We start from the raw sequence: 15,390 nt of genomic DNA on the forward strand, positions 1-15,390 counted from the left end.
CACATCCTGGAGTTCTCTCTTTCACTTCAGTGTTGGGGTCCCAATCCATTCTCCTCAGTGGAAACCCAGCTTCAAGCTGTTCAGGGATAGTGGTGGGTCTATAAATGTACCTGTAACCTTAAGTAGGTGGAGCAGAAGAGAAGGGAGAATACCTGGACCAAAAGGTTATTATCAGAAACAATATACTGGAAAACCTGCATGGTCAGACAATGTGAATACATTTTGTATACCAGAAAAGTAGCAGTAATAACTTTTTATAATTATATGAAATCTTATGTCCTGTAATGTAGCTTTGTATCAACAGGATTTTCCCCCTTTTATTTATTTTTTTTTTTTGAAATAATATATTTTGAAGATAACCATCATAAACATGTTACAATAACATATTCAGAATTCAGCCTTTTGATGATAACCAATATAAACATTTTAACAACATATTTAACAAGGCATATCTTTTTATAATGCTATGAAAATTATTTGGGTGGCTCCCATTAGTGAACAAAGATCAGAATAAATTTTCTGAGCAGCTGCTTCTTTATTTACCAACAGGATTGCACCCAAGCTTACAAGTTTATATTTAATTATCTTTAAATTTTTTACTTAACGTATAAAACCAGGGTGTAGAAATCAACAATCTACTTATATTTGAAGTCATTTTGATCAAAAATATAATCAGACACTTTTGAACATTTAGACAGACAAACATATAAGACAATTTAAACTAGAGTGCACTCAGATGGTTTTGGCCAATTGAATTATAAAATCTTTTAGTTATGACTAGTCAAGACTTTTGCAGGTCAAAGTTAACAGAGATCTCATAGAATTAGGGTTAAAGGAATAAAAGCTGTTCTTGACTGTAAATATAAGCCTTTTATAATAAACTTGAAACCAACAAGCAAGGATACTTTTTTTTTTTAATTAAATAATTTTTACATACCTTCTCTACATAGGCCTTTTGGTTTTGTATATCTTTCTTTACCTGTTTCTAATCAGACAAACACACAAAAACTTTTCATGTCAAAAGTATAACTCTTATTTATAGCTTTCCTAATATTTTTCTGCCTCATTTACTATTAATTTTCTATAACAAACTTCAGCTTAAAGTATCCTTTTTCTGTTTTCAGGTTGTTACATTTTAAAATTTGACTGGCTGCCAATAGAACAGTATTAACCTTGAGTTTTAGAAAAAAGCAAGTTAACCCTATAATCACAGTTTAAGAATTTGCAATGCAGAAGAAGTGTTACCAAAACTAAATCATTCTCATTAGCAGCTGATTGTCACAGAGCAGAAGTTTTGAGCCACTCCTAGACTGGAGTTGTTTTGAAATCTCTTTCTTAGTTATATGGAGTCCAGGGTCAGCTGCAGTCTGATGGACCTCTTGGAAATGATCTAAAATTAGAGTTAGGGAGGTAGATGAACTTCTTTTCATCCTGTCAGAAAATTAGAGATAAGTGAACAGACAAACGAGAACAAAAGAGGCCCAAACAGAATGTAAGACAAACAAACTGAAAGAACCAGGGACTCTGTCGGGGAATCCTCTTGCAAGATATCAAATAAAAGTTTTAATTCTCTGGTAGTTAATTTTAAATAAGGCCTTATCTAATTAATATCTCCCAACAATTTTTGAAAATCATTCAAAGTTTTCAAATTATCTTTTCAAATCTGTAACTTTTGGGTAATTATTTTTCGAGGATAAAGTTGATATCCCAAATATGAAAAAGGAGACTCCCATTGAAATTTTTCCTAACTGTCCGGCAGCTGTTAATTTCTCACTAGTTAAAGGCCATTAATCAACCCAAACAGGTTTTTCATCTTTCCAGACAATTGGATCTGCATGGGGTGCAGGAATGTCAATGACCCCTAGGGAAAATACCCCAGGCCTTGTCTAGGAGGATGGGCTGTCGGAGTCACAGGAGATTGAATTCCTTGACCTTCCTTTCCTAAACCAACATTAGGCAAGAATCCTTGATCAAACATTTGATTAGAAACCTTTTGATTAGGGCTATACAAATAAACTCCCATCTGTTGCATGACATCTTTTCCCCATAAATTAACCGGGAGGCCAGGAATAACGTAAGGCTGAAAAGTCCCACAGTGTCCTTCAAAATCACTCCAATTTAGCATATCAGTACTTTGTTTATGATTTTTACTTTGACCAATGCCTTGTAATTGAGAGACAGTCTCCTGCAAAGACCATGTGCAAGGCCACTGGTCAGCAGTTATAACAGAGAGATCAGCACCAGTATCTAATAACCCAATAAAAGATTTTCCTTGAATTAACAATTTTATTTCTGGCCTATTAGCTCCAATAGACTGCACCCAATAAACATCTGAGGACCCAAAACCTTTATTCCCTCTAATGGCTTTTTTATATCTTCCTGAAGTGACTACTCTGGGTAAAATAATCAATTGAGCTATACGCTGTCCAGGCTGAATAACAGAAATTTGAGAAGGTGAACAAACCATAATTTTAATTTCTCCAGTATAGTCCTCATCAATAATTCCTGGGGAAATCATAAGCCCTTTCATAGTAGAGGAACTCCTACCTAACAAGAGACCCAAAGTATCTTTAGGTAGTGGCCCAAAAACTCCAGTGGGTAGGGCTTCCATTCCCATTTCAGGGGTTAATACTGCATAGGAGGAGGAACTGAGGTCCAATCCTGCGCTGCCTGAGGTGGCTCAGAATAAGTCCTGAATTGATTTTTTGACTGATTTTGAGGGATCAGATTCTGAAAAGCCCCAAAAGTTTGATACGGGGCCTGGGGCAGGCCCCACCGTCGTTTCCCCACGGAATAAAATTCCCCATGGCATCTTTTTTAGATTTACATTCATTAGCCCAATGATATCCTCTTTTACATCTAGGGCATAAACCAGGCTGCTTGGAAGAAAGCCCACCTTCTTTTCGTTGAGGGCAATTTTTTATCAAATGTCCTGCTTGACCACAACCAAAACAATTCCTATTATTTCCCTTTTTCTGAGGACTTCTGTGTTGCTGAAATAAGACCTCTTTGATGGTCTTTCCCTGTAAAGCCGCAGCCATGGCAAGACCCTGGGTGTAAGAGGGGCCAATATCAGCACACAAACGAACATAATCAGATAAATCAGCCTTCTTTCTAAAAGGATGAAGGGCAGCTTGGCAGGCAGAATTAGCATTTTCATAAACCAATTGTTTTACTAAAACTATACCAGCTTCAGATTCTCCTATGACTCTGCTGGCAGTTTGTAACAAGCGATCCACAAAATTTTGAAAAGGCTCATCAGGTCCCTGTCTAATTTTAGAAAGATCTTCTGAGGCTCGTCCAGATGAAGGAAGTTTTTTCCAAGCATTTTTAGCGGCAGTATTAACCTGAGCATACACACCTGGGGGAAAACCTAATTGCTGAGTAACCTCAGCATAAGGTCCCTCTCCTGCTAGCATCTCATAAATTGCATAAAGTTCTCCTTGTTGTCTATTAAGATTTGCTATTCTCTGGCATTGTTCTGTATATTCAGATTTCCATAGCAAATAATCACCCCCAGAAAGACAAGCTTTAGCAATTTGTTTCCAGTCAAATGGAGGGAGAGCATCAGTGGACAAAGAATCTAGCAAGGCTTGAGTGAACGGAGCAATAGGGCTATACTGAGCATATGCCATTTTTAATTCTTTTAATTGTTTAAAAGGAACCGGATTATGAGTTCGTACCATATTTCCTTGTCCATCCATTCCCTCAAAAACAGGAAACAAATGAAGAAAATCAGACAAATCCTCCCCATTGATAGAAGCTTGTTTAAGGCTCTGCTGTAATGGGGAAAGAAAAGGCTGGGAATTTACACAAAGGGGACGCCAACCATTACAGGATTTTGGTTGAAAAAGTCCCTGAAGGTCAGATGGCTCCATCCCAGGTGAAGCAGCAAATTCTACCTTTTCTGGAACAAGCTTAGCTTTAATTTTATTTTTACCGTGCTCTACAGATTTTTCATTCATAGCAACAAATGGATTCTAAAAATGTCTAGGATATTCTTGAATCATTTTCTCTAAAGTTTGTTTTTTAAATTGTTCTCTTAATTCCTTAATACCAGGGGGAATTAAACCCTCCTCCTTTATCTTCCTCTTCTGTAAGCATAGATTTTGGATTTAAACTTTCTTTAATAAGCGACCAAAAACTAGATATCTCAGCGGGAACCACCTTTTTCCCTTCTTTTAAATAATATTCTTTTAAACAGCACCCTACTCTATCCCATGCTTCCACATTTATGGATCCTTCTTCAGGGAACCATGGGCAAATATCCTTCACATGTTTAAAAAATTTTACAAGCTGCTGCTGTTCAACTTTTTTACCTCTTGCCTTTAAAAGGTTCTTTAACATATGCATAAACAACATACGGCTATTTCCTATTCCCATTTTTTTTAATTTCTTGTTTTTATTTATTTATTTATTTATTTTATTTTTTAAAGAAAACTCACCGCTCCTCTTTTGTCCTTTTGAAGGCCTTTTTGTTGAGATCTCCTTTTTCTTCTTTATCCAGCGGTGTCCTTCACTGTGCCTCTCGTATTCAGGTCCCTGTTTGGGCGCCACTTGTGGGGGACCAGCCCCCACTAGTCGAACAGTACCTGAAGGAGAGAGTGAGGATTGAAAAGGAAAGACACTCTAGGCAGAGTGGAGACAAAAGACTGTCTGCTTTAATTGAGGCAAACCTGGTTCTTTATACACACATTATTAGCACATTATCTTGTGTAGATACACAAGAAACATCTGCAGAAAGACATCACAAGAAAATGTTTAGACACCATAATATTTTACGATTCCTAAGGTCAAAAGGTATTCACATGCACTTTGGGCTGGAATGTGGCTTCATTAAGTTGATAGATCAGCTCCTTGTTAACCACTTCTAGTTTTCTGCATACTATTGTTAGGTGAGAGTTTCAGTTTCCCCACAGTACAAACATTAGCAGTCAGTGAGTCAGTGTCACACCATCATTTGTTCTAACTGCTCCTTCGTCTCTAACACAACGTGTTTGAAGAATCAGTTCAGACCAAATGGATAAAGTACTGAAGCTGAATCTCTTCCTCCTCTGCATAGAAATTGGTAATTCCTTGGATGATGTCAAATATTTAAGGATAACTTGTTTTTCTCTATTCCTTTTGGTTATATGAGCTCTATCTAACAGGATTTTGAGGAATAAGCCCACTTTTACCTGTAGAGAGGTTTTGTCATGGCCCTCTGACCTCTACCATCTTCTTGATTTCCTAGATTATGTCAACACCCTGTCCTTCACTGGAGACCTGGTATGACTTCTTTGCTTTATGTTCTTTCTTAACTGTGGTTGAGGATTCAGGGTCTCCTAATCAGCCAAAGACTGCTAAATCTGATCATAGCACTGGACATACAGTCCAGGGTCTGAAAAACTTAAGAAATGATATGAGCTCTTCATTCCTATACAGAATTACCATGATATGTTGGCCAACTGTGTACTTTAGGGATATATTATCTCTCTATTTCCTCCTCCTCAGTGAATGTATTAAAACATATTATCTTCTGTGGTATTAAAATATATTCCATTTTAATGGCAAAACCTTGGTGAAGACAACATCTCATGGAGATTATATGATCTCTACTTTCTTTGAGATATGACACTGATCCTTCTCTCAACACACTCTTTCTTCTAGCATCCCTGGACCTCCTGTGTAGACAATGTCGTTCCTACACAAAGCAGACCTGTGATCATGAAATGGAGACATGCAGTACAAATGACACTGGATTTTGTGGGATTCGTACAATCATTAATCGATCTAGTAAGTATTTTGATGATCTGGTGATATGAAGATCTTCTTTTCTTCCATGTTCAAACCACCTTCCTTGAATATATGGTGCGCAGGTGAAGAGTCAACTTAGGTCCAGATGTGACGTTATAAGTCTTGTGATGAGGTTAACTTTATGACAGAATTCTAAAATTAAGGAGATATGGAGTGGACTGGGCCATTTCCTACTTTTGTGCTGATCTGTCTTCTGAGCTCTATCCTCTTTGTGTTTGTGACCAAAGGCTAAATATGCCATTTTCCACACTCCATTTGGAAGCCTTTGTTCTGCTTGTGGGATGCTGAACAAACTTCTGTTTGTGCATAGAAAGCCTGGAAACTTTTCTTTATCCTCTTTCTTATTCCTTTTTATCTTTATCCTTTATGTATTCTCAGGTTTTTCCTGCCATGTCCATTCATAATAACTTTCATGGTGCATTCCAGTTACCTGTCACCCCCAAATTCTTTGTGCTTAAGAGAAGACTTAATGTTACTTACCACCCTGGTGCTTACTACAGAGCCTGGAACCCAGCAGGTTTTTAGAAAGTTTTATTTGTGCCTATTGGCTTGAGATAATTTGTGCTTCAGCATGTAGAACCCAAAGCAACGAAGGGTTTATTTCTCCTGCAGTAGGGACTTTTAGGAGATAGAAGCTTACTAAATGTGACTTAGAAATCTGTAGCAGGACTGCCAGTGCAGGCATATTTCCTGTAGAAGAAATATTCTTTCATTCTATATATATTTTTTTTATATACTCTTACTTGGATTTGGACTTTATATCCTAGCTATTGAAGTAATGTTATATTTCTGTTTTTCTTTTTTGTAACAGTGGATGTGTATACTGTATAGTCATTTTGCATGGAGGACTTTGAAGATAAAATGGAATATTCAAGTACTCAAATGTTGTTCATAACCTGCTGTAATTCTGATCATCTCTGCAATGAACATGTAATTCCTTCTATGCTTCCTTAGCTCGAGGAAGTATGTGATTGCATCATCACTTCCCTTTTTGCCTTAAAATCTTATTTTTGGCCCTCTGGACCTCCCTCACATCCTATTTTGCTCCAGCTAGAATCATTTCCCAAGTATCAGCATTTCAGGAGCCATGGAATCTGCAGGTGGTAGCATTCTTGTTCTATCATAGTCTACATGATCATACAGCTCACTTCTTATGCTTTCTATTTTCCCTCCAATCAATGTGAACATACCTTACTGCTGCTTTCAATAAATGTTTATTACCTGGAAAAGAGACAGTGTGATGGATATACAGACAAGAACAATGTTGACTCTGAAGAGGAGGAGGATCACTGAACATTTTGCACAAAGTGTGCTTGGGTACATATTAAAGTATTTTATATCCCTTGAATAGAAGGAGGTAGATGAGGAATGTTAAAATATATGAATAGTAAAGGAGGTCAAGAAAATGAATCTGCTTAGTTAACTTGGGGCCGGATTCTGAAGGAATTGCTCATGTGCATCCCTTTCATTTTACTTCTCTTTCTAACAATTTCTGTCCCCTGTTAATGCACAGCTGGGAGGTATTTCCCATCATGGGTCTTGACAGGCATTATAATGTCTCTTTCTCAAGTCCTAAAATAATTCATTCCCATAAAGTTGTATGTGTTAGACTTGTGTTGGAACATAAGATCCAACACAATTAATGATTATGGTGGTCCAAAATCATCACTAGGATGAGGGTCAACAATGAATGGGAAGACATTCTTTGCTCATAACTCTCCCCAGTTATGAGAATTTCTTGGCTCAGTGATATTTTCCTTTACAGGAGGGATAGAGTAATCTTAAGGGCTTTTTATTATACATCCATACATTTCTTATATTGAAAATTTTCTCTTCATTTTCCACAAAGACTAAAGTCTTTTTTAAAGACAATTCAACTCAGACACCAGGAGTGTGCTGCCACCACAGTTGAGTAAAGTAGCTGACATATAGCCAAAACACTTATGTAGAGCTTCTCTGAAGTTAGACTGAATAGACTAAATGGTCATCATTTGGAAGCCTTCTTCCACAAATGTAGAATTTTTTGCCCTAGAAAATGGGACTCCTACATTTAAGCCTTGGAAAGCTGCAGCCATTTCATTACTATGAATGGAGACATTTGGAGGACCTTCTTTGCCATGAACAAGTCTAAAGCTGAGAAAAATCACAGATTCTAAGTTACAGCTCCAAGATTCATCAAAGCTGGAAACTTTCTATCAATTGTTGTTGTATTTTAAGGCAATAAATTCACTAAATGTTTAATCCAGTTTGTGAAGGATGTTTTTTTCTGAGCAATTTTGAATCCTGTTTGATAATGATGCTTAATCTTACCTATTTTAGGAAGATAATATGGCTCTACATCATAGCTCTTTGAACTATTTAGAGGGCATTTTATTTATAATCACTGATGTCTTTTCCTGCCCCCTTCCAGGGTACTAAGGGATTGCATTTTCATTTGATGTTTTCCACAAGACGTGTCTTGGCTCTGTTAGAATTTGACTCTGAAATGTCCCTCAAGGATTATCTGTAAAAAATGGTCACATGTAACAGTGTTTGGTGGTGAAGCTTTTGGGAACTTGCAGTGATTATCCTACCTCAGCCCCCAGAGTGCTGGGATTACAGGCATGTGACTCCACTCCCCACACAAGTTGTGGTTTTGACACCTGTCTCTGTACAGGCAACACTGTCCCTCCTAGTGAAGTTGCCCTGTGTACCCAAATTCTCCTATGAGCTAAGAAGACCAAACCCCTAGCAACAAGCCCAATATCTAATTAATCAAATATCAATGCACAGAAGGTTGAAGACAGAACTCCTCACCCATAAAACAGTATCACTGCCTCAGATTTGATGGTGACTTAGGTCTCGGTACCCCTACTCCTCCCCCAGAACACCTATAATAAAATTACTTTCCCTTTGTGTTGGTATTCTCTGACTCCCTTTTTGACTTTCTCTTTTGGAGAAAGAGAAAGGCCCATTGAGTGTGAGTCTGCAGACCCTACATCCCAGACCTATCAGACATAACACAAGGAAGTCCTCAACTATGATTCTTGAACTATCTACTTTACACCTCAGTTCTATCAGCTTTTGCTTCGTATACTTTAGAGTCTGTTGTTAGACTCATGTATATTCATGATTCTTGTATCTTCTCAGGGAGTTATTAAAAACATTGTACTTTTTTGTTTCTTTTTAAACAAAACATTTATTGGTACGTTTTAGATATGCCCCATCCATTTTTTGATTGGATCTTTAAATTTGGGGGATATGATTTTTTTGAGTTCTTTCTATATTCTAGATAGTAGTCCTTTGTCTGAGGAACAGCTGGAAAGTTCTTTCCCATACTGTGGGTTTTCTCTCTTTGTGATATCCCTTGCTGTACACAAGCTTTTTAATAAGATGAGATCCCAGTTGCTAATTCTTTGTGATAGCTCATGTGTGATGAGGGTTTTTTATTCATACTCTTTGCCTAAAACAATGTCTTTGAAAGTTCTACCTGTTCCATCTTCCAGCAGATTACTTCAGTTTTAATAGTTAGATCTTTGATGTATTTCAATTTTAGTTTAGTGCATAGTGAAAAATATAGGTCTGGTTTTAATCTTCAGCAAGTGGAAAGCCAGTTTTTCAAGCACCATTTATTAAAGAGGCTACCTTTCTTCCGGTGAAGGTGTTGTCAAAGATAAGGAGGCCGAGTATGTCTGGAGTTGTTTCTGAAGCATCTAATCTGTTGCACTAATCCTCAGGTCATTTTTTTTTTGGCACCATGGTGTTTTTATCACAAGCTGTGTAGTATAATTTCAAGTCAGGGGTTGTGATGCTCCCTGCCTTGCCTTTGTTGCCTAGAAATGCTTTTGCTATTCTAGGTCTCTTTAGGTTCCAAATGAATTTTAGGTTGGTTTTCTCCAATTCTGTGAGGTATGCTGTTGATATTTTTACTGGGGTTGCATTAAGTCTGTATAAGAATTTTGAGAGTATGGCCATTTTTACTATATTTGTTTTTCCCACCCAATCATAAGGGATATCTTTCGATTTTCTGATATCCTCTTTAATCTCCTTTTTCAGAGTATTGTAGTTTTGAATGTGGAGATTTTCTTACTTTCTTCATTAGATTGATTCATAAAATTGCACTTTTTGGATGCTATTGTGAAAGGTGTTGTTCCTCTGTTTTCTCTCAGTAAGTTTGTTTTTCGTGTCCAAGAAGGCTACTGATTTTTTTCCTCATTGAGTTTATTAGTACATTTTAGGTATACAGTACAGTGACATTCATCACTGGGATCTTGTATCTTTACATGACAGGTCTTGGTTCTCCTTTTTCCCCCATATCCCTACCCTCCCTTCGTCCCCTCCTCTCTTCCCTATTTATGAAAACTTTATTTCCATTTTTCATTTTCTCATTATTTTTTTCTTTTCCCTTATTTCCTTTCCCCTACCCTTCCTATTTCCCCTACACTTTTAGATGCTTTCTTCCTATTTCACATTGTTAATTATACCATTAGGATCTTATTTACAATTATAGTTTTTCACACCAGAGAAACTATTCAGTATTTACACATGTGCGACTTATTTATTTCACTTAGAATGCATAAAGAAGATGCAGTTTTTCTATAAAATGGAATATCATTCAGCCATAAAGAATGAGAAATTAGAGTCATTCATAGGAAAATGAATGCATATTGAGAATATACTCTTAAGTGAAGGCTACTGATTTTTGAGTGTTGACTTTGTATCCAGCTATGCTACTGAATTTGGTTATTGAATCTAGAAGTCTTCTGGTGTCTTCTACATAGAGTATCATGCAATCCAAAAAAATGATAATTTAATTTCTTCCATTCCTATCTTTATTTTGTTTATTTCTTTCTCTTGTCTAATTGCTCTGGCTAATGTTTCCAGAACTATATTGAATAGGACTGGTGATAGTGGGCTTTTTTGTCTTGCTTCTGATTTTAGAGTGAAAGGTTTCAGTTTTTAACTATCTAGTTTGATTTTTGCTGTTGGTTTGTCATAGATGGATTTCATCAGATTGAGATAAAGACTATTCAAATTTTCTTTAGGGTTTTTTAAAAATCATTAATGAGTGTTAGATTTTTTCAAATGCTTTTTCTACATCTATTGAGATGATCATTTGACTTTTGTCCTTGGCTCCTTTGATATGGTATATTACATTTATTGATTTGTATGTGTTGAACCATCACTGCATTCCTAGAATGAATCATACTGGTCATGCTGCATAATCTTCTTGAAGATTTGCAGCATTCTGTTTGTCAGTATCTTTTTTTTTCATTGAGTTTATTGGTACATTTTAGGTACACATTATAGTTACATTTGTCATTGGGATCTTGTACCTTTACATGACAGGTCTTGGTCCTCATTTTTTCCCCTTACCCCTGCCCTCTCTTCACCCCCTCCTCCCTTCCCTATTTACAAATACTTTATTTCCATTTTTTCCTTTTCCCTTATTACCTTTCCCCTACCCTTCCCATTTTCCCTAAAACTTTATCCCTTTTCTTCCTATTTCACATTGTCAATTATCTCATTAGGATCTTATGTGCTATTATAGTTTTTCACATCAGAGAAACTATTTGGTATTTATACATGTGTGACTTATTTATCTCACTTAGGAGTATATCTTCAATACGTATCCATTTTCCTATGAATGAGTCTAATCTCTCATTCTACATGGCTGAATAGTATTCCATTATATAGAAAAACCACATCTTCTTTATCCAATCTCCAACTGATGGGCAAATGGGCTGTTTCCAAGTTTTAGCTATTACAAACTGGGCTGCTATAAACATTGGTGAGCATGTATCACTCTGGTATGATTCTTTTAATTCTTTTGGAAAGATACCCAACAGAGGGATGGCTGGGTCAAATGGAATCTTTAGTCCCAGCTCTTTGAGGCACCTCCATATCGATTTCCATAGTGGCTGCACCAGTCTGCACTCCCACCAATGGAGAAGGGTTCCTTTCTCCCCACAACCCCGCCAACATTGTTATTGTTTGATTTCTTGATAGCAGCCATTCTTTGTGGGGTGAGGTGGAATCTCAGTGTTGTTTTCATCTGCATCTCTCAAATGACCAGTGATGTGGAACATTTTTTCATATACTTACTTGCTGCTTTTACTTCTTTGTCTGAGAAATGTCTTTTCATTTCAGATGCCCATTTATGAATTGGGTCTTTATATTTGGTGGGGTTGGTTTTTTTGAGCTCTTTATATATTCTAGGTAACAGTCCTTTGTCTGAGGAGCAGCTGATAAAAATATTTTCCCACATTGTAGGTTGTCTCTTAGTTCTGTTGATGGTTTCTTTTGCAATACAGAAGCTTTTTAATAAGATGAGATCCCACTTGTTGATTCTTTTTGCTAATTCCCCTGCTACTGAGGATTTGTTCATAAAGTCTTTTCCTATGCCAGTGCCTTCAAGAGTTCTGCCTAACTTATCTTCCAGCAAGTTTAGTGTTTCTGTTTAAATGTTTAGATCTTTAATCCACTTGGATTTTAATTTAGTGCATGGTGAAAGATAAGGGTCCAGTTTTAATCTGTGGCAGGTTGAAATTCAGTTTTCCCAACACCATTTATTAAAGAGGCTATCTTTCCTCCAGTGGGGATGGTCAGCTCCTTTGTCAAAGATGACGTAGCTGAGTACATATGGATTTGTTTTTTTTGTCTTCCAATCTGTTGCACTGAGCCTCAGATCTTTTTCTTTGCTGTTTTTCTTTGCTTTTTCCATGCTGTTTTTATCACAGTGGCCTTGTAGTATAGTTTCAAATTGGGAATTGTTATATCCTCTGCCATGTCTCTGTTGCCTAGGATGGCTTTTGCTATTCTAGGTCTCTTGTGGTTCCAAATGAATTTTTGTATTCTTTTTTCTAGTTCTGTGAAATATAGCATTGGAATTTCAATCGGGATTGTATTGAATCTGTATATCAGTTTTGGTAGTACAGCCATTTTCACTATGTTGATTCTTCCTACCCAGGAGCAGGGGATATCTTTCCATTTTGTTATATCCTCTTCAATCTCTTTTTTCAGAGTGCTGTAGTTTTCAGTGTAGAGATCTTTTGCTTCTTTTGTTAGATTGATTCCTAGATACTTCATTTTTGGGGGATGCTATTGTGAAAGGAATTGTTTCCCTGATTTCTGGTTCAGTAAGTATGTTATTTGTGTACAAGTAGGCTATTGATTTTTGAGTGTTGACTTTGTACCCAGCTACTCTGCTAAAAGTGTCAATGAAGTGTAGAAATCTTTTGGTAGAGCTTTTTGGGTCTTCAATGTAGAGTATCATATTGTCAGCAAATAAGAACAGTTTAACTTCTTCCTTTCCTATCTTTATTGCTTTAATTTCTTTCTCTTGTCTAATTGCTGTGGCTAATGTTTCCAGAATTATATAGAAGAGGAGTGGTGATAGTGGGCATCCTTGTCTTGTTCCTGATATTATTGTGAAGGTTTTCAGTTTTTAGCCATTTAATATGATATTGGCTGTTGATTTTTCATAGATAGCCTTCATTAATTTGAGATATAGACCATGTATTCCAATATTTTGCAGGGTTTTATTATGAATGGGTGTTGAATTTTGTCAAATGCCTTTTATGCATCTATCGAGAGGATCATATGGTTTTTGTCCTTGACTTTGTTAATGTAGTGTATTACATTTATTGACTTACATATGTTGAACCATTCTTGCATCCCTGGAATAAATCTGACTTGGTCAAGATGTCTGATCTTCTTGATCATCCTCTGTATTCTGTTTGCTAGTATCTTATTAAGGATTTTTGCATCTATATTCATTAAGGAGATTGGCCTGTAGTTCTCTTTTTTAGTTGGATCCTTCCTTGGTTTGGAAATCAAAGTGATACTTTCTTCAAGCAATGAATTTGGAAGTATAGCTTCCCTTTAATTTCACTGAAAAGTTTAAAGAGTAGTGGCAGTAGTTCTTCTCTAAATGTCTTGTAAAATTCAGTGGTGAAACCATCAGGACCTGGGCTTTTCTTCATTGGTAAATTTTCAATTATATTTTCAATTTTACTGATTATAACTGGGGTGTTTAAAATGTTTTTATCTTCTTTGTTCAAATTTCATAATTCATAAGTATCTAAAAATCTGTCCATTTCTTCTGTGTTTTCCATTTTATTGGAGTACAGGTTCTCAAAGTAGGTATTGATGATCCTCTAGATTTCTGTGGGATCTGTTGTGACTTCACCTTTTCATTCCTAATTGCATGGATCTGAGCCTTTTCTTTCCTTTTCTTTGATAAGGCTAGCTAAGGATTTATTGATTTTATTTAATCTTTTAAAAAACCAACTCTTGGATTCATTGATTTTTGTATCATTTTCTTAGTTTCCATTGCATTGATTTCTGCTCTAATCTTTATAATTTCCTCTCTTGTATGAGGTTTGGGTTTTTCTTGCTCTTGTTTTTCTAGGAGTCTAAGATTCATCATTAGGTTGTTTATTTGAGCTCACTCCATTTTCCTAGTGTCGGCATTCAATGCTATCAACTTTCCATGTAGAACTGCTTTCATTGTGTCCCATAGATTCCTGTATGTTGTATTGGCATTTTAATTTATTTGTAAAAACTGTCTAATTTCATCTTTAATTTCCTCTCTGACCCATTGATTGTTCAGGATAGTGTTCAATTTCCCTGTGTTTGTGAAGTTCCTACAATTTCCTGTGCTACTGATCTCCAGTTTGATTGCACTATGATCTGATAATATACAGGGGATAACTTTGATTCCTTTGCATTTATTCAAACCTGTTCTATGAGCTAGTATGTAGTCTATCTTGGAGAATGACCCATGTGCAGCCAAAAAGAATGTATATTCTGATTTTGTGCAGTGGAACACTCTATACACATCTATGAAGTCCACATGTTCAAAAGCTTGGTTCAGATCTAGTATTTCATTGTTGATTTTTTGACTAGATTATCTGTCTATTTGTGATAGTGGGGTATTTAGGTCCCCTACTACAATTGTATTAGTGCTTATTTGGTTTTTTATGTTACTTAATATTTGTTTTATATAGTTGGGGGCATTAATATTTGGTGCATATATGTTTATGATTGTCATCTCTTCCTCTTAGATTGTTCCCTTTACAAGGATGTAATGGCCTTCTTTGTCTCTCTTAATCAGTTTTGGTTTGAAATTTACTTTGTCTTCAAATAAGATTGCTATCCCTGATTTTTTTTCTGTGCTCCTGTTGCATGGAGAATTGTTTTCCATCCTTTCAGTTTCAGTCCATGAGCTTCTTTTTGCACTATGTGTATTTCTTGTATATGACATATTATTGGATTTTGCTTTTTAATCCATTCTGCCAGTCTATTTCTTTTGATTGGTGTATTGAGGCCATTGACATGGATGGTTATAATTGATATGTACTGACCTATTAATGTCATATTATTGTCCTTTTCTTAACTCTTTTTACTCCCCCTTCTTTTAGTTTCTTGCCTTTCCTATTTGATTTGCTCTGTTGGGCCTCATGGTGTTGTGACTTTCATTGTCTTTTTCTAGGATGTTGTTTAGAATTCCTTGTAGCCCAGCACCATTTGTTAAAGAGGCGATCTTTGCTTTAGCGTACGTTTTTCGCTCCTTTCTAAAAAATCAGACAACTGAATGTGTCCAGAATTGTT

General features: G+C 36.2%; 1 protein-coding gene across 1 annotated transcript; it reads right to left on the reverse strand.

The window, feature by feature from the left end:
- Window positions 1-1,741: 1,741 nt before the first annotated feature.
- LOC104865242 (endogenous retrovirus group K member 10 Gag polyprotein-like) lies at window positions 1,742-4,388 on the reverse strand. Its single transcript, XM_010628674.3, has 2 exons — window positions 2,813-4,388; window positions 1,742-2,037 (listed from the first exon to the last, which is right to left on the reverse strand). The coding sequence occupies exons 1-2, from the start codon at window positions 3,963-3,965 to the stop codon at window positions 1,862-1,864; spliced, it is 1,329 nt and encodes a 442-aa protein (XP_010626976.2). The 5' UTR covers window positions 3,966-4,388; the 3' UTR covers window positions 1,742-1,861.
- Window positions 4,389-15,390: the final 11,002 nt, after the last annotated feature.

This window comes from Fukomys damarensis, unplaced genomic scaffold, assembly GCF_012274545.1.
Source record: "Fukomys damarensis isolate Sample0158 unplaced genomic scaffold, DMR_v1.0_HiC HiC_scaffold_16, whole genome shotgun sequence".
In the NCBI taxonomy this organism is placed as follows: domain Eukaryota; kingdom Metazoa; phylum Chordata; class Mammalia; order Rodentia; family Bathyergidae; genus Fukomys; species Fukomys damarensis.

Excerpts from the sequence above, each read along its gene's own strand:
- LOC104865242 (XM_010628674.3), bottom strand. The coding sequence starts at position 3,965 with ATGAATGAAAAATCTGTAGAGCACGGTAAAAATAAAATTAAAGCTAAG. Across the intron at positions 2,038-2,812 it reads TGAATGTAAATCTAAAAAAG|ATGTCATGCAACAGATGGGA; the intron begins ATGCCATGGGGA and ends TATGGGGAAAAG.